A 22,075-nucleotide genomic window follows, 5' to 3' on the forward strand; every position below is an offset into this window, starting at 1 on the left:
AGTCTGACAGAGACCAGCCCTACAGAGAAGAAGTAGTGTACCTGTATGAGTGTAAAGGAACATGAAATTCCTCTTCTGGCTTGGATATGCCAATTGGCTCCAGGAACTTGGAGTCTCTAGCCAGTTTATATATCATAAATGGGATTGAGAAATGGTTCTTTATCTAGGATCAAAATGCATAGTTTCCATTACATTTCTATGGTACAAATTTCTAAGGAGAAAGTGTTAAAGTATGAATAGCAACAAGAAAAAACAACGCTAGCAGATTTAATTAAATTATGGAAAACAGACTTCTATGCACCTTAGAAATACAATTCTGAAGGAGAACAATATGCAAACATATGAGAAAACTATGCTACTGTTAAGTAACATGAATTGAAAAACACGCTTATAATTTTAAGTCACATAAAAAGTGTATGTGCCAACTTCAACTCCGAGGCTAGTATAAAGCCAAAAATAAATAAAAAAATTGAGGTTTTACTTTTAATCAGGAAGATACACACATACAGAATATAGATAAAAATTCATGTAACAGTAAAATACTCACTAATTTGCCTTTAAGTAACTTAGAAAAGTATGATCTCAATTAATGCATTAAGGAAGGAAAGCTAAGGCAGTCAGAGAAGAGCACTGCTTTCAGGCTTTTGGTTTCTTTGGTTGTTTTTTTTTACCTGCAGAGGAGATCGTAAAGTAACAACCTTATTTCCTTCTGTAGCATCTATCTGTACAATAATCGAGTCTGAATGATTAGCGAGAAGGCTTCTTACGTTGTACAGTCGTCGACCTGGTTTGGCTATGGGAATGTTTACCACTTCTTTATATCCTTGAAGTTCTGATCCATAAAAACATACAAAAGTCTTAATTAGACAAAACAAATGACATTACCATTTTCTAGTTGACCAATACTTTAGCTTCTCTAAATTCAGCAACAATCAGGATCAAAGCACTCTCTGGCAAAAGCATCTTGAAATGGTGTTTGAGCACCACGGAAGGAAAGATTTAAGGTCAGAATACTCTTGGAGACGATAATTTTAGATTAAGATTTATACATAGCATGATAAATACACCACAGAGTAAACAAAGGTATCTGGCTGGGTAAGACAACAAAATGCAACACAGAACATGGTCTTTGTATCACGGACAAGTATCTTCATATGGGATGGGAGGGAAGGGAAAAAACCCCAGAAGATCATGTATTAGTAGTTCTATCCTACTCTCCTAGGAGTATTTTCTAGCAAATAAAAACTCTCAGAAAGACCTTAACTGTTGTCAAGTAACTGGGTAAGTATAGAAAGCTAAATGGTAGTAGGGATGTCAGAAATGAAGATCTTAACAGGAGCTGGAACCCACAGGCCTATGTTCCAGGGGTCTGTAAGATGATATATCAATGACCCCACTAAAATGTCTTCCATTCCTTCCAAAGGGGGGAAGAACAAAAATTTTGTATTTTTCCCTCTGAAAAACTGGAGAGATGTAATTTTACTTCTTTTTAGAAGTCCAGTAGCTTCTTTAGTTTTGTTTGGGGTTTTAAATTGCCATCAGTATACAACAGTAGTTTGAACACAACATACTTCACCTGAGTTTTGATCACATTTAACCATGTTGACTCTCCCCTCCCATCTTCCCATTCTCGACATCTCATAACACAGTGCTCCCTTAGCACAATACCTAAATTTACAGAGAAGACTGAGCTTTCTTGTCGGCACAACGCAGACAACTTCCCTCGTTGGGGTGTTTCAAAAACGGAGTATTCCAGTTCCATGTTCTGACCACTTTCTACGTCATTCTTGTTTTCTTTTTCTGAACCAACGATCCGAAAACTGGAGCTAGGAAGCACTTTGAGAGGAACACCGAGGGCATTTTTAACAATGAAAGGTGCTGTCTCTTTAAAGGAATAGTCAAACGTGGATGCGGTCCCTTCTGAAAATGCCTGTAATTAACAATATATATAATATGTCAAACATAAATAGCCACAGTAACATAAAGGCTTCAAAAGACAGTTCCTAGTAACTACCATTTTAAAGAAAAAAAGCAATGCCTATGCTTTGTATAGCAGTATCTCAGGGAAGTAAAGGTTACTTCTAGAAAACTTCATTATTATTCTGTGATTTGCAGCAAATGTTGATGATATAATAAGCATTCATGCTTCTCATAGGGATTTTTTACAGTTGTTGAGTTGTAAGAAAAATAAGATCTGAGACACAGAAGCCCCAAGCACATTCACCATGTACACATATTCAACCACAACTTATGCTTACAAACATTTGTTTGATTACACAAAAGCCATGGTAACTGACTGCCAAAATAGACTTACAGGATAAGCAGGTACTAACTCAGAGAACTCTTGCTTATTCAGCGTTAATAAATAGTCACATTCTGTAACAAGTTTGATTTAGTAACCCCAAATTTATCCCCCCCCCCCCCCCAAAAAAAATAAGGCAAAGGGAAGTGCCTAGGACATTCTATAAGCACACATACTACCACAACAAAAACAGAGAAAGAAGTATTTTCAACACACTGGACTTCCTACTTTTACACTTTGAAGGCCAATCTTAAAACACACACTTTTCTTAGTATTCTGTTAAGGAAAAAAGATGAAAGGGAAACAAATTTCTCTTAATATTTCAGAAAAAGGATTGTAGGAAACAGCTGTGTTTATTGGAGGGTTTTAGTTTTTATCTCATTCAGCTGCTTGTAGGACTGTTCCTTAATTCCTGCAAAAGCATATTTGTTCTTCTAACACAGAAATTGCTTTTTTCAAACACTAGCACCACCTTTTTGTTAACCCTAAAGGACTAAAACTCCTCAGTCCTGCTAGATAACATCTGTCAGGGCTGCAGAACAGTCATTGGCTTGTGACTGGCAGCACAGCAATTTCTTTTAAAAGTATCAGAACTTCCTACAGAAAAACATGATTCAGCACCTTCTGCCTGTTAGGACTACCTTGGCTAAATTACTGAAAACAGCAAGACAACATTTGGATATTGTTATATTCATCGTATCCTTTGAAGAGATGTTAACTGCAGTTTGCGGCTCAGGAAGAACAATGAAATCGTCCCCAGGCATCAAACTTCTCTCTTGGACAGGGTTAGTCTTCATCTAAAACACAAATTTCATTAGGCCATTATGAACATACACGTTACTTTCTCCCATGTTAAAACAGAAAAAAACCTTGACCTACACTTAACAATTTCACCAAGCAAAGGAAAACCTACTTTCCGTTGTAAAACTTGGACACCCCCACACAAACACAGGATTTTTATACCAACACTGAAGGCAAGCAAGTTATTTTCTTTCCTCTCTGTATGTGTGGTTACACAATACATTTTGTCCATGCACTGGAGAATTAACATTATTCAGAAATGCCTTAAGATGTCTGAAGACTGATTTTCTATGTGAAATTGCACAGCTTCCTCAAAGCAACAGCATTCAGAAGATCAACCTTCTGTCACAGAAAACTTTTAAGAAATAGTTGGCTACTCAAACTGTTTCACATGGGTTCAAGTGTGTTTACATACTTCCAGCTTTAAACTCCATTGCTTCTTTCCTCCTTCAATTCGTTCAATAAGTGGCTCCCACACTGCATAGGTTTCATTGTAATAATGAACCTAAAGAACCAAAATTAAATAAGGCATCTAAAAATAAAAGACTGAGTTCCTTCCAATAGCATTTAGTATGAAAAACATTAACAAGAAAACATTGAACTTCATTTCACATTTTGGAGGTCTACCTTTCAATGGCTTCAAAAATTAATACACAAGTGTAATATGTCATACACTTTCTGAAAGTGACTTAAGTTTTGAAGAACTGACAACCTGCCTTGCTTTTAGAACAACCAGACAGCCTGGTAACTCCATGCCTTTTTAACATCTTCATTTAATACAATTAAGACTCCACCCTCTCTTAAGACTGTTTGAGACTATGATTTTGAGATCAGGAACTTCAACGCCCAGAGTACATGACTGTACTATGAAATAAAAATTCAGTCTGAGCAAACCTTAGCCTGGATCTGGTCCACTGGAACAATTAATCTCATAACCTACACCAAGTTTTTACTTTCCTTCAGCCACTGCAAATTTGAATAGAAGTTGGGGTCCAAACTGTTCTGCACACTCCCTTTCAGCTATCTTCCTCATCCCTTCCCACTTTCGGAAGCATGGCGACTTCCCCCAGTTGTATACGGTTAGGTATGCATCCTCCATACTCCGATATGCACATCTAGCAATGAAAAAAGGCTACTTGTATATCCAGTACAGAATGGAGTATGAGGCACATTTGGTACACTGACAACATATAATTAAGCTGTAGTTAACCTACTGCACAGAACAGCTGCACATCTAGTTGTATGAAATTTTAATATGCTGCCTCCGTAAGAGACATAACATCTCAGAATTTACCGTGTCTTGGGGAAAACAGTTGCAATAGCTAGCAAAACAGATATCGTATGATTACAATCCAAGATGCAAAGAAGATTTTTGAGAACATAGCGTAACTTGTATCTTACAAATAAACACAATGCTAGAGAAACAAAGATGGGCAAACAGATAAATATGAATATTCAACTAAGCCAAGCTCATTGTTCATGCAGCAAAAAATGAATATGTGAAAATAATGGAGAAACAGAGAGAACTAGATTATTCCAGTAACATCTGTTATTGATTTTAAAGTTTCCTAAGAACTACATCATGCTTAGCCATACTTGCCTAACTACTAAAGCACTCCTAAGAGCATTACAATTTAAAACTATTATTAATTTAGCACATAGAAATATACTAGAAACTTTCTTGGAACATTATGAAATGTGCAAAAGTGTTTTAAACTGCTAACAATTTGATTCTACATACCTCCAGTGACATATCAGCAGTGACCTCCATCAGCGAAGACCAGTTTTTAAGGACACCTGAAAACACAGATTCCACTAACAATAAAGGGACAGTACGATGACCCAGGCCACATTCCAAGGTGACCTGAACTGATTTCACCACAATGTCGAATTTCTCTTGTTTCAGAACATGTTCCCGGTCCTTAAAAGTTTCTGTTGCTTCTGTAGCTACATCAACACCAAGAAACCAAGCATTGCACTCATCTATAGGCTTCACTTGCCACAAATTCTCAGAAACTTCAGGTGCTCCTCTAGAATCCTCCTCTATTGTTTTGGGTTTTATGGCAGCCATAATGGTCATTACAGTGTTTAAAATTATTGGTGAGATCTTGAACAAAGAACAAAATAAAAACTTTATAGCACAAAACAATTTAAAACTGATTAACATACAAAATATACAATAAACGGAAATGGCAAAGAACTCTTGGGTTCTTCATAAAGGTACACAGCATTAAAGACTCTTATACGAGATGCAACTTCAATTCCAAGATAAAGAAACAGAACCCATTCGTGGACTTCCTCTGCTTTTCCCTTCCTACAAAACTTTCCAATTCCTCCCTCACAAGACACCCCCACCCCCGCCCCCCAGCTCAAGAATAAAATTCTCAGATTGCAATTTCACTTTTACTAATACACAGTACTCCCATAACGGCAGTCAATATCAACCTTTTCCCTACTACACTGTGAAATGTGAATTTATTTTTTAAATCTTCAAGGTGTTCAGAAAAGCATGTTTGCAGAGTTATGCGCACCACCATTTCCATTTACAGTACAATACACCCACCAAAAGCTTTATGCTTTAGGAACAATGTACTGTTGCCTACAGTTTAAGACAGCACCACTGACCACAATTTTCAGACCACAAATGCAAATTTCTGAACTTTTAATAGGAGAATTAGTAAACTGCATTCAGAAAGACCTTTACTATAGACACAATTATTAATTTACCTATTAAGAACTAGGTATTTCACATTGCATATCATCCTGGAAATCACATTAACGGCACACACACTTGCATGTATGCTCCTGCTTATAAGCATCTCTGAAGACAAAAACAGTGGTGGTGGTGGCGACAGGGGGAAGGTCTGTTTCATAAATTTGGAAGAAACTGGTAGAAGGAATCCTAGTACCTGACGTATTTAAATTAGTCCTTTTTTGCCAAGAGATTGCCCAAACAAGGAACATGGAATGATTTTTTCCAACACAGAACAGCTCTAAAAAAAGGATAAATGCCTATTTCTGAAATTAAATTAATGGGGAAAATGGAAACTTTAAGTAGCAATACAGAACTTTAAAAAAAAGCATGCTACAGCTTGAGAAGCGCACTTGTTCTTCAGAAGACAGTTTTAATGATCTTACCTTTATAGTAAGTTCTTCTACTGTTACTACCACAGTTTGTAACCCTGAGACATGCACCATATTTTCCATGACCAAAGAACATGGTCGTAACACCTGAGTGAAAAATATAATTTTATTATTAAGGTAACTCCTGGAATCTAACCTGTTCAAATGGTCTTGTATTTTTTAATGCCATAGGCCAAAGGGATGCTGATTCCATAAAATAGTATGTTTCAAAGTAACAGCATTCTTTCCACAGTGTTACTGTACCTCATTCCAGCATCCAAATTTGCACAAGAACAATTTTGTACAGGAAGGTTAAAAGCTAGTGAAATAAAAGCTTTTGATGTAAGGCTTAAAAAACAGACCAAACAAAAATCCAATGCACAAAAAGACTGATGGTATAGTCAAAAAAACCCTGAATCCTTTAGAAAACTAAATGCAGAATGAAAGATACCATGTGTGAGATGAACCACACAGGCCACCTTTGTGGCTCACTGATCGCTACCAGGAATGAGTAGAAGTTCCAAGCAACATGCTAATCAGCATACTCTACTGCAACAAGTGAGCTGACAAGCAATAAACAAAAGTTGCAGAGAGATATTCTTAGTCTTCAAAATCCCTCATACAGTTTCTTCACTAAAAACTTTAAATTTAATTTAAAAATGCAGCACACAACTTTTAGACAGAACTCTACATAATGAAGTCTTGCACCTACAGATGAAAGATTCACCTTTAAAAGCCATACCACAGATGTGCAGTCCCCTCCTGTCTTCATAGCAGTCATGATACAAAACCTGAAATTTCTCAGTGCTATGGATACGCCAACCGAAGGAACGCACCTGCCAAAAATTCTCATTACTTATCACATTATGAAAACCAAGTTTTCTTACCGTAGTAACACTTTTGTCTTGTTTTTCTTTGAGAAAGGCACAGGCCAACACTTTGAATCCCTTAACTTGAGCAGTCATCCTCTGTGCGAGCTTTCCAGATGTCAAAGAAAAGTCACATTGGAAGGACACTTTTAAGGCAGGGGCATCCGCACTGGTCAAATTAGCAACAAAAACAATTTCTGGATCCATGATCACAGCTTTTACTGTCATATTTTGCCGTACAGATATTTCTGTGAAAGTGAAACACCCCCTTGAATATCAATCGTTTGAAAGCATTATTATGTACATAATACCCAAGCCATGCATTAAAATTGCTACATAATTTTAGAGGTATAAATTTTACAAATATGTCTCAATTTTTACAGGAATACTTTGCTGAATATTACACAGTGTGCAGAAATCAGCAGCAAACTGGTCAGAAGCCTTGTTTTGAAGAAATTGTTTCAATATTGTAAAAAGACAGTATTAGCTCTACACACTGTAGTCAACCTAAGCAGTGGCTCTACAAAGCCAAGCTGGAAATAGTTATATTCTGGCTGAATGCCTAAAATAACTAAATTCTTTAGAGTGAAGATTTACTAATTAAAACCAAATTAGCAATATTCAATTTGTCTGAATATCCACTCAGTCTTCAAACAGGAGGAGAGAATCGTATTATGTTTATCTCAATTAAAAGCAAGAGTCTCTAACCTAGTGATGGATCAAGTCACTTTGGCCCTCAATGATAGGCAGTGTAGAGCCATGTGATGCTCCTGCACACTGGGACTCATTATATGGGTTACTCACACCTCATACTTCCTGGTAGTACCAGGATATCACACCTATGCAATGGAAGAGGTGCCAAGTTGAGGCTTGGTGCACTACAAGGAAAGCCAAGAAAGCTAGGCATCATGGACTACAGGCAACAACGCACCCTGAGCAGCCCCTGCAAGTGCCATTTTTCTGGAGTGTGTACCATCTCTCCCTCATCACAGGGCTTGTGCACATCCCCAGCAAGGGAAGAAGAGAGGAAGTGAACTTCTGACATCACTAGGGCAATTCATAAAACCTAGGGCTCACTCTAGTACTCTGCCAAGGTCCCCAAAACAGCAGCAGGTTTGTTGGGAACCAGCTAGACAACACAACCCAGACTAGGTCTGACCACAACTAAGGCAAGCCTAACAATCACTTAAAACCAAATAAAAAGAACCTCAAACACGGTGTTCCTTGCCCTTGTTTCATCATGCTTTACCTTTAGTCTTCAACCAAAGAGAGGAAAGCTGTTCATCAAAAACTCAAGTTTTCCATTCTGAAATAACCTAGTTTCAAAATACACAACTTGCAGAAGTAAAGGTAAGACATCACTCACCTTTAAAGAGTAAGTTGTTCTTTTTACTTCCTTAATTACTATCTACACGGCACTTTTTACCCTAAGGATGCTTCCTTTGCAACATTACACAGGTAAAAGTCCTGTTTAGCATGAGTGACTTTCAATATTTAGCTCTGTTGGAGAGCACAACTCCACTACTTAACACAGCAGTTTTAGAACTACTACTGCTTACAACAATCTATGGTATCAGTGCCCAATTTACACATTGTGAAGAATAAACTCATTTCTTAAGCCTGATAGCAAGACAGTATCTTGAAAACTTTTGGATGATTTATTTTCAGTACGAGGTCTGTAAAGGAGGGGAGTGGGGGTGGAAATCAGTTTCACAGACCTGTTTCTGTCTTGGATTTCCCAGAAGCAACATGCTTTAATTGGAACTGTGCAGATCTTTCAGTTGAGGATGCTGGCATTGAGTTAATGAAAAAATCTGCTACTGTCAACAAAAACTCCATACTGGCACATATGTACAGCTTGTCAAGGAGAGCAATTACTTCAGTTCCATTTTTATCCTGCTTGTAGTTTATATCTATCATAGAACTGTCATTTGTGTCATCTTTCTTGTCTATCATTCTGGAAAACAAGTTTCATAAGATACATTTCAATCATCGTAACACATACATCTAGAAAAACGAGCAATGCATAAGTAGTGCCATTTTTTCCCCAGTGCCATTTATAAATAACAATTACAACACAAACAATCGGCGTTCCCTCCAGAAATAAGAAGGTTTCTCTAACACAGGAGTCATTTCAATTTAAAATGTGTGCTACAGTTTTGGAACTACCTATGTAGCATGTAACAATCAGACTAAAAAGTTTCCATGCATAGAGCTCTCCAGCTGAGGCTGGCTGCTCTCTACCCAGTTGTTCTACATAGTTTACTCAAGCCTCCCAGGTACATCTTTTTTTGTTGTTTTGGACAACCTGGGAAATCAACATATAAAATAAACTTGCTTAACATTATTCAGATTACATCATTCATTACTGTAGTGCACACTATGACAGGCAACAACTGACAGCCCTACTAAGTTTTATCAATCCCATGTGAAACATAGTATAGAACAAGGTAACAACCTTCCTCACAAGTTGCATGGAGTTTTTTCATGTCTGATGTGCTCAAACTTACCTTGCAGTCACATTCTGAATTCCTTCTCTGAGATCATCCAGGGTACACGCCTTGAGTTTAACACTAATATCCATTGAGCCATCTGAAAACATCTTCCCTGATGATGCCATGAGATGCAATCGGAGTTCACCAAGGCGTAATTTGTCACTATGCAGTGAAAGCAGGGACTTCTACATAATGAGACATAGTAGGACTAGTTATTACGGAACAAATAGGAACATTTCCCTTTCTGCTAGCCACGTGCATTTTGATCCATGAATTGAAGGATCTGATTAGCCTGTTGCTGTCAGTCCTCCAATCATACAAATTAGTCCAAGAAACTCACTGAGAAAACAGAAAACGGGTTGTAACAAAGTTGTTTCTTTACCACATTTCTAACAGTTGTTCAGAATGCATGACCAAAGGATAACCTGTCTGAACTCTGAACCTCCTACCAGAGGATCCCTCCACTCCTACCACACTAACTTATTTACAAACAGGACCTGAGTAAAATGTGGAAAGTGTATGAAGAAATTAAAATGGTCCCATTACAGTGTACTTTTTCCCCGTAATGCTCGTTTTGTGCCCCTCATACAAAAAGCACCACAAATTCCCGCACTACAGTTATTTTAAATGCAAAGCTACCACATCTTCACTATATACCAAGACTAACAAAGCAAGCATCTTCACTTCTGGACAAAGCATATTAAGTCATAAAAATAAGGCAACATTGTACATTTTTCTCTTCCATTTTCTGCACAAGAAGGATGTTCATTATTGCTCACCCTCAGGGATATGAGAAGGAAGTATGGGCTATGTTCACCTTGGCTCTGCTTACTGACTGTATAGGTAGCATGCACAGAACTAGCATCATCTAAAGCTAGCAATTCCTGCTTTTCAAATTTTCATTTTTATTTTGGATAACTGGAATCAAGGCTTGAATGACCAAATCAAATGGTGGGTTGTTTTGGTTGGTTGGTTCATTACTTTTTTAGGGTCATTTTTATAAATGCACTTACAGACATACTCTGCCCATAAAGAAACAAAGTTCCAGGATAAATTGCATAAACTCCATAGAGTAAGCAATACAATGTCAACAAAACCAATGAAACTCTTTGTTTTACTATCCTGAGTTCTGTCTATGTGAGAAGCGTTAAGTTCCCCACCCCATCTCTATGGTAAAAGCTTTGTCACAAACCTGATTTGTATCACTATTGTAGAGAGTTACTGAAAGTGACTCAAAATTGAAGTCAAATTTAAGCGTTGTATAGCATTCCACAGAAGACTGAACTGCAGAAGCATCTTTTTCTCCAAAAGCAAGACGACCTGTCAGTGAAAAGAAAGTATTTTTATATTTCTTTATAACACTGGGCTTGGGGGTGGTTTTCTGGGCAAGGCAGGGGTGTGGGGGTGTTTTGTTTTGTTTTGGTTGGTTGGTTTTGTTTGTTTGTTTGGGGGTTTTTTTAGTTAATATCAGACAGTCACAGAAAGAGGAAAACCTCTAAATTTGGAAGACTATTCAGATCAACAAGCACTACTCTTTACTCAATAGCACTCTGTTCTATTTAATGCATGCTAAAATTACCTAGCACAGAGTGGTTTAATAAAAAAAAAGCTGTCATTAATTTACTGCAGTTCTTCATTTGCTTTGATGGAGAACTACAGAAAACACTGAGACTGCTCAAGGAGTTTGCACTATTCTTCCTTCCAGTTTCTTCTGATAGCATAGCAATTCAACTATTGGCTGAACAATAGTTTTTTGACACTAAGAAAGTTAAATTTTGGACAAAAAAAAGACTTTGGCAAAGTTAACAGTATTTCATTCACAGACTTACACTCTTTACATTATCACACTATTTGAATACTAATAATATCCTAGATTGTTGTAACTGTGCATTAACATTATGCAGTAGTTGGTTTGGCTTTTTTCTTTTTTAAACTACCTGCAGCTGAAGAGTAGCATCCTATAAGAGATGAATCACAAAAAACACACTACAAAAAACTTTTGATCATCAACAGCTCACACTACATGTATGTGCATACATTATTTATAACCTTTCATGTACACAATACATACAGAATAATTAAGAAAAAGATTTTAGTTACACATTTAAGTGCTTGAGATAAATACGATTTTTGAATTTGCAAATTGCCCTCTGCCTAAACATATGTAGCTTTTGAATTGAACATACCCTCACAGAAATCAGATTCATTTGGAACTTTCCCTTTTTGAAGTATCTGTGTATCTTCAATGTTCTCTTGCACAGTAGTTGGCTGGGAAGAAGCCCCTCCAAGGTTTTCAAGTAAAATTTTCATGACCACAGTTAGATCATCTTCACTGAGTGCAATCTGTGAAGTGATAAACCCGCAACTTCATTTTTGGTGACAGTACTTCTTTCTAACACAGTATGCAAATGTTGAGAAGTAACAACATGCTGCTTCCACCATAAACAAGCTGTCTAGTCAAAATGATCCTGGCCAAAACACCCAAAATAATTTGCCCATTTTTCCTAAAATATCATTTGTTACTTGTTAAGAACAAGAGTTACACCAAGAACTAACACTCCACACGATAAACACTTTCTAGTCTTGTAAAGGCTCTTTGCCTGCTAAAAATATGAGTAACTGATGATAATAAGCCCTTCTTAATAATTCAGTAATCCATAAACAAAACCAGATAACATTAAATGCAAAATTTACATCATATACACTAAAGCAACTGTCATTCAGTAGGCCTTTAAAGAGTTAATTAAACCGAATCCAACTATCACATAACATGATCATGAAAAAAAGCAGTATTAAGTGACAAAATGTAGTCACTTAGCCCGCAATACAGTGTTAGAATGTTTTTTCTACATTTATTTTTTTTTACTGGTACTGCTCCACTACGTTAATCATCTGTGCTTCACCAGTGCTACATTTGGCCACAGCACAGATTCAGGAGTTAAACAGGGATCATGAACAACTAAAAGGCCCCTAGCCCATTTTTACACACTTAAATCCATACGGTTAATGTAGGAAAAGAGAAAGTAAAGGCCTCCATCTGCAAAGATATGAACCATACTACTTAACTGTTGCATACTGGAGATCCACATCTACCCTTTTAATTTCTAATAAACCTACTTAAATGCTCAAATAACCTGAATATTACAGATTAAACAATATAAAATCTTAAATCTAGATTTTAAATGCTAACTCAAAGACAGCCTCAATGACTTTACTGACTGTTGAGTCGAAGGATAGCTCCAACAGACCCACAGAAAAGTAAAAAATAGGTTTTATTCCATTTGCATGCTGCTACACCAAAATTAGTCACTATACGATATCAAAACTCCAATAGACCAATGAACTGGACCGTCAAGCTGGAATCTTTTAACATTCTGTAAAGAATACAAGTTGCAACGAGTTTACAAGCATCTTAACTAGGTTATTCTTATTCTGAGAAAATATCTAACTTTTGACATAACTTTGTATTACCTGCATTGGTTTTAGGTCTCCTTTGATACCAATTGTTGGGGTTTTATGATACCAAGTTGCTGCTAAATTTCTCTGGACCAGTAAAGTCAAACTCACAGGACACAGAATTTCATGAAATGGTTGAGAATCTGTGGATATAACACACCTACAAAAGACAGTGGCAGAGAAAAAAAATGTTTAGTAGTTGCAGAATATAAAACAATATCATGTAAATCTAGCAGAATTATACATATACTTTTTTCTAAATTAGTAATAATGCATGCTTACATGCACTTACACCCAGGTATGCACTTAAGATGAGCTCAGTTACTGTCCTATCATTCCTTTCTTTCCAAGAAGTTTGAGACAGGGACATGTGTCCCTATCTAAAAGCACTCCCAAACTTAGTCTGGGGGAGTGGGCTTGTTTAGTTTTAGTATTTTTTCATCACCTATCATCTTTAAAAACATACAACAATGCTGTATATAGAATATGGACCTGTTTTCTTTACAAACACTTTTCAATTCAGAAGAAAACTCCATGTATACCTTGATAATTTCAAATGACTTAGTTGCACATCCATGTTGTCAATGACTGGAGGAAGAGGAGATTCATCTGAAGACACCAGCTTGAATTCATTCTGAACTCTGATTAAGCCAAGATCAGCTACCAAAGCATTGTATGAAGTTGAAGACTCAGGAACAACTATAACTGGAGCTTTCAAGTTGACATCCATTAAGAGGCGGAAGCTCTTTTTAGCAAAGTCTTTCATGCTGGAAGCAGCCTTTTCTGCTGCCTGGACAGTAACTGCAGTCAGGGCCTCTTGTGCCGTTTGGAAATTGTTTAGGAAGTTCTGTTGACAGGCAGTGAAAAAAAGTAAGAGTTCTATGACAGCAAATAAACCTCTCAAAAAAGACAAGCCTCCGACAAAACGTAAACTTAAGCAAAATAGTTAAACTGGCAGAAAGATAGAACTTCTAATGCAACCATGGAAAAGAGCAAAAGGTTAAAATCATGCACAAGCTGAGACGTTGCTTATGTATTTGATTTTTAAGGTATTATTAAAGCTATCAATTCAAAATTTGTTTTGTCATCCTCCTTACTCCTCATTCTTCTATGAGGCAGTAAAACTTAAGTGACACTTCAACAAAATATTTCTATACGCTTGTGCATCAGTTCACGCAAGGTACAAGTCACAAAGAACAGATTATGTTTTATTTTATTAAAAAACTTATAATGTCAAGTAAGGAACTGAAACCAATGTCTTACCAAGAGAGACAGGAAGAATCTATGTAGGTAAATTATTTGGATGCAGCCTACTTTCAGAGACATTTTTCCATCCACCCTTGACATATCAGCATAAGCTTCCCCTGCGGTAGCATCTGGATAAAGTGACATGTGAAATCTAAACACTTCATCTCCCATTATGGAGACAGCCTAGAAGATTAAGTCCATATAGTTAACACTCCCAGGCAGTAATATGTGATAGAATTATTGCTTAAGTTATCAAACAAAAAATATTTCCACAAAAAGATCAAATGCAACTTATCAGCAATAATTGGACACATATATGCTCAGCACAAAAGGAAATTAAATCAGCTGTTCTATAGTATATGTTTTCTCACATGGTTACCTATAGTCCCTTTACATTTAACCCATGCAACTCAAGCGCATCAGTAAAAACATGATTAAAAAGAATTAAATATTTTAGGGAAGCACGTTTTTCTTCCCTGAAATAAATGAAATGAAACAATGGAATTTTGCTTAATATTTGATACATTACATTGCACTTATTATACAACACAGCAAATAAACTACAGTGCTGTCATTAAATAAAGAACAAGGTCTTTTTGTTTGTTTACAATCTGCACAACACATCACCTTTTTATGGACTGTTTTTGGATCAACATTTGTAATAACAATGTCCTCAAGTCTGGAGAACACTTTAATCTTTTTAGGTTTCATAGCTATAGATGCATCCATTCCTGATTTGAGACAAAAGGAAGAAGATAGCCATTTGTTTAAGTGCATTTATTAAATAAACACTTTTTAAAAAAGAAGCATCATTTATTACTGGATATAAAGACTAAGAGGAGCTTAGAATCCAGTATTCTACTCTATAATAACTGACACTAAGCCCAAGACAGAAGTCATGACTTTACTACATATGCCAGCATAAACTGACTCTAAGACTAGAGTGAAAATTCCCAACACTATCTAAGATCTAGCTATTAAAAAAAGAAAGCTTCTGTTATTTATAATGTAGTGCCTTCATTTCTTTTAGTTTTACTCCACTTAAAAATTAATTGCTTTCTTTTTCAGGGTTAAACATTTTCTTGCCTCGCAGGCATTTTGGCTACTAAAATAATTAACCACCATCTTATGCAATCAAAAAGTATTCAAACATATCTTACAGAGACATATGTGGTGCACACACTAGCCTTTCAGAAGTGAATGGAGGGGAATAATATATTTCTTGCTACAATCAGCTACTCTATTACTTAAATAAAAAAACCCTTACCTTGTATTCTAATGTCTGCAATGCTACAGGTCTGATCACACACTGTAATACCGAATGCATTTAGCTTTGCAGTGAGTTTTAATTCACAGATATCATCACGGGCTGCATTACTGGGCACTAGGTAGGAAACACAAGAGACAGACAAAAACTTCTTAAGCTAATTGCTTACAACAAATGTTAGATAATTGTACACATATAAACTATTCAAAAAGCAACCTGCACTTACTCCCTTGAAGTTACTGCTAATTATAGAAAAGTCACCAACTAACACAGGCAAACAGCAATCAAGACTATGTTTTCTCTCCTCATAAATACCTAGTCTTCATGCGACGGTATGCCGAATACAGCATACATTTCATTATTTGGAACACGATCTCACATGAGAAATGTTCCTTTCTTTATAGAATAGCAGTGCCAATTTTGGCCTATCAAGTGAAAAAAGTTTCTGCAGCAAATTGAAGGTGCCTGTAGAACACAAAATCTGCCAGCCACTGTAAACTCAGTCCCAATAGATTTAGGATTAGAAAACCTTGAATTTCCCTACAAATACAAGGATCAACCACACAGGACCTGATGAAACATTCTTATGCAGCTTCCATAGAAAAACACGTACTATTTCAAAGTTATAGCTACTAATTATTCAAATAAGCACAACACCTTTCAGTTCATAACTTCTCTTTGCTTCCCCCAGGGCTCAAGAATGTTTCTTGTCAGCAATGTAAGCAACTCTTTAGAGCCTTCAGATTGGAAAGCAACTAAGTTGTGACACCAATGCTTTGGAAAAGCTTTGGTTTTGTTCACTGCAATATCATTTAGTCCACTTTTATTACAGAAGTCAGACCACTACCTAGGAGAAAAGCTATATTGACTAAGGAGAATGTGTAAAACAAAGCGACAGCAAAAACATCTGGCTTTTCTTTCTTAAAGAAGATTATTTTCTTCCTTGTTTTTCTCCAAACAGATTGCAATGCTGTCACCTGAAATGGCATCCTTTGAAAGCAAAGGCTAGATGCTGTTAAGCAACAGAAGTACAGGCTTTCTAATACCACATTACCTGCTCTAAGAGTACTGCCTTTTTCTTGTTCTTTTATTTGCGGCTTGTGGTCTGATGTTTTATCAGTGCTGGGAAAACCACCTGATGGAACACTGAATGTAAGAAAACTTATGATGGAAAGCAAAGCTTCTGTGTGAAGTACTATATCCAAAGATGAAAAAGTGACCTAAAATGAGGGCAAGCAGACAAAGTAACATTGTTATTTAGTAGCAGTCTATTGCATAACAACTCATAGTTATTGTTGCAGAATTGAGAAAATAGTGTCTTGCTCAAGTTTCTCACCCTTTCAAATTTCTCCAGTATCTCACACTTCTACCTCCTTCAACTTAACACCACACAAGCCCCCAAACAGATGATAGAGCTGTGGAAGCAAAGCTTAAAACTGCAACAGAGGAACTGTGCCTATCTAGAAATTGATGCTACATGTAGTTATGCTTTTTCAGTAAGCTCTCAGTTCTGCTGCATTTCATTGTGAACTATTGAGCACTCTGGTTGACACCTTCAGAACTGCGTACAGAGGTATTTTAGCAGGTATGATACAACAAAACATCAAGACTTGCACAAAGTACTCAAGTAGCAACTATCTAGTCAGTATTACTTAGTGAAACCCAGCATCACCTAGCTGACTTCTTAGCCCAAAGCAACTCTTGATAAATGGTTTTGCTGATGCATTATGGGATGTCAGCATTATTGACTCTAAACAGTCCAGCCACTTCAAGTTCCCCATATGGCTGTCAAGAAGCAAGCTGCACCCACCACTACTACTTCAAAGGAACCATTTTAAAAGCAAAATGACTCTCTTGCTTCAAAAGTCACTGAAGCCATGGAAAGCTACACATGAATGGTTGCTTTCAGGAGAAGTAGAAAAGGACTGATTAAACACAAGACCTCTGAAAATACTTTTGAAATTTCACTGTTACAAACTTTCAAGCTCTGAAACACAAGGCCTTGGTTTCACAGGCTGCTAAGTGTCACTGCAGAAATAATACACACCCAACAGGCCTCAGTTAGAAATAAGTACTTATAAATTTAAACTAGCTACAAATGTACAGCTTCTAGTTAAAAGAATTAATACACTAAATAGTTCATTAAAAAAAGAAAATAATTTATTCTCCTCCTGGATTTTTCTTTGAAGTAGTTAAAAATAAAGCATTATAAGCTTTAATGATGAAAGAGTCAAGTTTTCGTTTTTTAGGTTGGTGGGGGTTTTTTCCCCTCTTCAATGAAAAGAGAAAAAGAGGGCAACTAACAAGTTTACACAGCTGTTACTTTGCAAGAAGCTTAAAAAAAATTAAATACATCCAATACTTACATTGATGTTTTGCTTGGTACTTCCATAAGTAGTAACAAAAGCTGGTCCATCAACATCAGCCTAAAGGAAATAAAATAAGCCCAAGCACACACTCAGTCTCTACTGAATTAACCAAGTTCATTAACTGAATTAACTGAACAAATTGAATTTATCACACAAACACATAAGGATTATTCCCATTGCAAAGGAAAACAAAGGACAAGAAACAAGTTCTCTAAATAAGGCACACAAGTCAACAAGAAGGTGTACTCACAACACTCAGTGACATTTTACAGCACATATTTTGTGAAAGTTCAACTGGCCAGTTACAATTTTCTCTCTTACCTAGGATCTATTTAAACTGGATCAATTTACACTTACTCTGTCACGTTTCTGTATATCTAATAAGAATCAGGTCATTATAGATAAGAATACAACTACAACCTACCAGATTCCCAAGTATTCATGCGGTTTTTGAAAGGCACTTTTTTTAAAAAAAAAAAAAAACAACAACAAACTCAAGAACTCCAGCTCATACCACTCCTCAAATGCTAGTTTTACCACCTGTAGAGAGCCACCTATCACTTACATAGGTAAAGACTATCTCACCTATTAAGTTTCACCAAGATACTTCTCTGTTTCATTCACAAAGAAGAACATATACAAACATTTTGCCTCACCAGTGATTTCAGTAATTGTGTTGACTTAATGAAGCAAGCACTGTATGGAAGCAGTGGAGAGTGAAATTAAATGGTAAGCTGAAATATAGGTATTTGGGAGAAGACCTAGATAAGTTTTAGATACAAATCCTACAGGTTTTAAAAGAAGAAAAAAAATTTCTGACGCAGACTAAGTATGGAAGCCTTATTTTACTCCCCATATAACCTTAGTTAAAAGGTACTGAAACCTTAATGTATTCCATTTTCAGAAGATGTTCATCTGTCTCACTTGAAGAATTAATAATGCAAAGAGGATCTCCTTTTGTGTCTGCAAATAAAGAAATAAAACCGTAAAGTATTCCCACTCAGAAGCTTTACTCCACCTTTGGAATGCCTCCATGCTAATTCTCAATTATATATAATGATATACTATTCTATAAACATCGCTTTTCACTGAGAAGCTGCAGATTAAGCATTACCTTGTGAAATAGTGTATTCACTTTTTTTTAATTAAACTACTCAAAATTAACTTGATCCTGATATAACATTCAAAATGGGAAACTTATTTTCCTATAATTAGTTTTGCATTCCTATCTTTAGGTTTTTATATTCAAAACCATACTTCTTCACTTTGAACACATGGCTATTGCAGCTATTACTTGAATATCACTTTGTTACCCGGCCAACCAAGGATGCTGATCATAAAGCACAGATTCAGAAGCCCATCAAAACACTCTGAACAGATAGAATACTTCTCAGGAATGACCATTCATACTCACAAGTAGGCAACTAATTCAAATAAGTTAACTCAAACCAACTCCAGCAACAGGAGTATAATTTGGTATCAGGTAAAACAGATTAATCTGTATCACACAGGACATCATTAAATGGATTTGGCATGTAACCTCCTGCCATTCCCCCCCCTTAATTTTTTCTTTTAACCATCCTATCCTATTGCTACAAAAGCTGATTGCACACACTGTACTGACTGCATACCATTTTTGTAGAAGACTTACCACTTATTTCAATGCATCTCATAGTAATTTTTTTCAGATATGCTGCTGCACTCAATTCATGATTTTTAACTTTGGTTTCAGTTCCAAGCTGTAGCACAGTTAGAACATGTAATGGGTATCTCTCCTTCTGAACCTGCTTCATCAAGGTTATTACAACCTGGAATGGGGAAATGGAAATAAGTTCACTATTTCAGTGAAGCTGTCCAGATGATAGAGCATGCAGTTATAATGGGCCATTATCTCCTCAGCTAAGCTTCAAGAGTAGTATTAATCTAGACATTTTGCTTTTTAACAAAGAGAACCCACAACAGGAGTTTGTTAAAAGATTTTTTCCCCTCTCTCTCTCTGTTCCTCTTGGCTGAGCAACCAATCACTTATTAACTCCAACAACAAAACAAAAATCCCAGGTCTATTAATTTGGCTATAATTTAATTTTGTTGGCCTAACAGTGTATCTTTACATTGTTAAGCTATGCTTTAATTTTGTAAACAGGCGCTACATACAGAGTCTGAATATGGAAAAAACCGTTACTACAAGTCATACTGGTCTGGAAAGAAGAGCAGTAGAGAACAGACAGCAATGTGAATCAATCTTTGAATACCTGATGCTGTGCAAATAATAATTAAGGACAAAAAAGTTTCAACATTACAATTCTTCATTTATAGAATATATTAAGCATTACACCGATTACAACATTGAAAATGAGAAAACTTGAGTTTCTAAATGTAGCTGAAAATTAAAGCAGAACTAGGTATAGTTATTAAAGAGCAATGCTAACTTTAATGCAATTGTTACATGAGGCAATTATCTTACATTCTTGGGAACTAAACCCAGTGCATCAATCTAACAATTTACCACACAAGAAATTTAAAGAATTCAAGTCTTGTCAAATCCTTTCTGCATCATTACGTGGCATACTCTTTGTACACTAACTAATCAGCATTTTGTCATTTATCAGCCAACACATACAGTCCACAGACAATGTGAACCCTACCTCAGTAAAAATTTCCATGTAAAGCACGTGTATTAAACAAGACAGAATTGTTCATAAGATATATTAAATAAGAGAACATGGAACACTACAGCCTAGCCCGTAACATGCCTCAGTCCCACCACTAAAAAAGTTCTTCACAGCCAAGCCAGCAAATCTGTAAGTCAGAAGCGACCAGAGGGACTAGTGATGCACATTGAATAACTACATGCTGGTTTTGTTGACAGGTACCTCATCAGCCAGTCGCAATTGTAATTCTGAAAAAACTAAGAAAACCCAAAACCTGGGATGGTATCAACTTCCTACCTGTCTATACTTCAACTGTGAGACAAATATTTCTGATAACCTTATAAAAACCCTGATTTTTCTTGTATGATTTCGTATCACACACACAGAATATGTTTCCCTGGTGGCCAGGGATAGGAGGGTGTTCCTAGTCTTTGAATGCACTCTCACTCAGCAATGGAATAGTTTCAAGTTTGAAAATGATTTTTTTTTCCTGTCTAAAAAATAGGAACTCAGATTTTGTATTGGACAAGAACATCCACAGAGATTTAGCGAAAAAAAAAATACACACAAAAACCCCTGAAAACCAAAAGCCAAACCCGCATACCTAAGCTGTTTGGTCTCACTCTTGAAAAAAAATGAAAGGCCATGCTGAGTTCTTCACATTTAGCATCTCAGACATCTTCAGAGAAACACCATGCTTGGACAATTTCTTATGCATAGCTATCTTTGTCAATTGATCACTCGTGCATTTTACCAGTACTCCATCTACGTCAGACTTAGTATCTCTATGGGAAAAATACTAGTTCTAGCTTAACTATTTCACCTGGTTTGTTACTAAGAGAATCATATGCAGTGTTATGAAGGATTAAGGTTTGATGAGTACAGAACATGTAAAAAGTCTGGTTTTCCCTGTTAGATGTATTGTCTATGTTAAATATACTATAAATACAATCTCGCGTAATATAGACAAAAGAAAACAGCTAAAGAAACTGCTTAAGAACCTAAGTTCTGAGGTTTTTTTGTTTTATTTTTGCTGGTATGTACCATCATCATCTTTAAACAGTTAAAATGGATTTTATAGCTCACTACTTCTAAGAAAAAGACTTTAGTATATATTCAGTAACAATAAATTTTACAGATGGATACATACCTCTTTGATTTCAAAATTAAGTAGCATATTGATTACATCTTCATTTAATGGGGTTTTTCTCTTTTCAGGCAGCATTCCTTCTGGAACACACTTATCCTGCGCCAAAACTGATTTCTCCATTTCTTTAGTTTTACCTGAAACATTCAATAAATTAGTTAACTTTTGAAACTGCCACCATTTGTTTAGCTCAAGAAACAAATTGTCCTGGTTTCTGTTGGGATAGATACATTTTTTTTCTTGCTGGCTAGTGCAGTGCTGTGTTTTGACTATGGTGTGGGGGCAGAGTGGTCATGGACTTCATGGTTTCTCAGGCCTTGCTGGTAGGAGGGCTGCAGGGGCACAGG

General features: G+C 36.3%; 1 protein-coding gene across 3 annotated transcripts in view; it reads right to left on the bottom strand.

The window, feature by feature from the left end:
* The window catches only part of VPS13C (vacuolar protein sorting 13 homolog C), a 97,075-nt gene that overhangs the window by 32,335 nt on the left and 42,665 nt on the right, over window positions 1–22,075 (bottom strand). For all 3 annotated transcript variants that reach the window (XM_037394049.1, XM_037394048.1, XM_037394050.1), the window contains 22 exons: window positions 21,732–21,865; window positions 19,582–19,738; window positions 18,814–18,893; window positions 17,928–17,987; window positions 16,616–16,781; window positions 15,562–15,678; window positions 14,922–15,025; window positions 14,310–14,477; window positions 13,589–13,893; window positions 13,062–13,206; window positions 11,777–11,933; window positions 10,783–10,910; window positions 9,606–9,775; window positions 8,814–9,052; window positions 7,114–7,343; window positions 6,242–6,334; window positions 4,845–5,210; window positions 3,519–3,608; window positions 2,944–3,099; window positions 1,669–1,930; window positions 672–832; window positions 42–163 (listed from right to left, as the gene is read on the bottom strand). In XM_037394049.1, coding sequence (XP_037249946.1) covers window positions 42–163; window positions 672–832; window positions 1,669–1,930; window positions 2,944–3,099; window positions 3,519–3,608; window positions 4,845–5,210; window positions 6,242–6,334; window positions 7,114–7,343; window positions 8,814–9,052; window positions 9,606–9,775; window positions 10,783–10,910; window positions 11,777–11,933; window positions 13,062–13,206; window positions 13,589–13,893; window positions 14,310–14,477; window positions 14,922–15,025; window positions 15,562–15,678; window positions 16,616–16,781; window positions 17,928–17,987; window positions 18,814–18,893; window positions 19,582–19,738; window positions 21,732–21,865 — 3,610 coding nt within the window. The remainder of the gene's footprint in view (window positions 1–41; window positions 164–671; window positions 833–1,668; window positions 1,931–2,943; window positions 3,100–3,518; window positions 3,609–4,844; window positions 5,211–6,241; window positions 6,335–7,113; window positions 7,344–8,813; window positions 9,053–9,605; window positions 9,776–10,782; window positions 10,911–11,776; window positions 11,934–13,061; window positions 13,207–13,588; window positions 13,894–14,309; window positions 14,478–14,921; window positions 15,026–15,561; window positions 15,679–16,615; window positions 16,782–17,927; window positions 17,988–18,813; window positions 18,894–19,581; window positions 19,739–21,731; window positions 21,866–22,075) is intronic.

Source organism: Falco rusticolus, chromosome 7 (assembly GCF_015220075.1).
Source record: "Falco rusticolus isolate bFalRus1 chromosome 7, bFalRus1.pri, whole genome shotgun sequence".
Classification (NCBI taxonomy): Eukaryota; Metazoa; Chordata; class Aves; order Falconiformes; family Falconidae; genus Falco; species Falco rusticolus.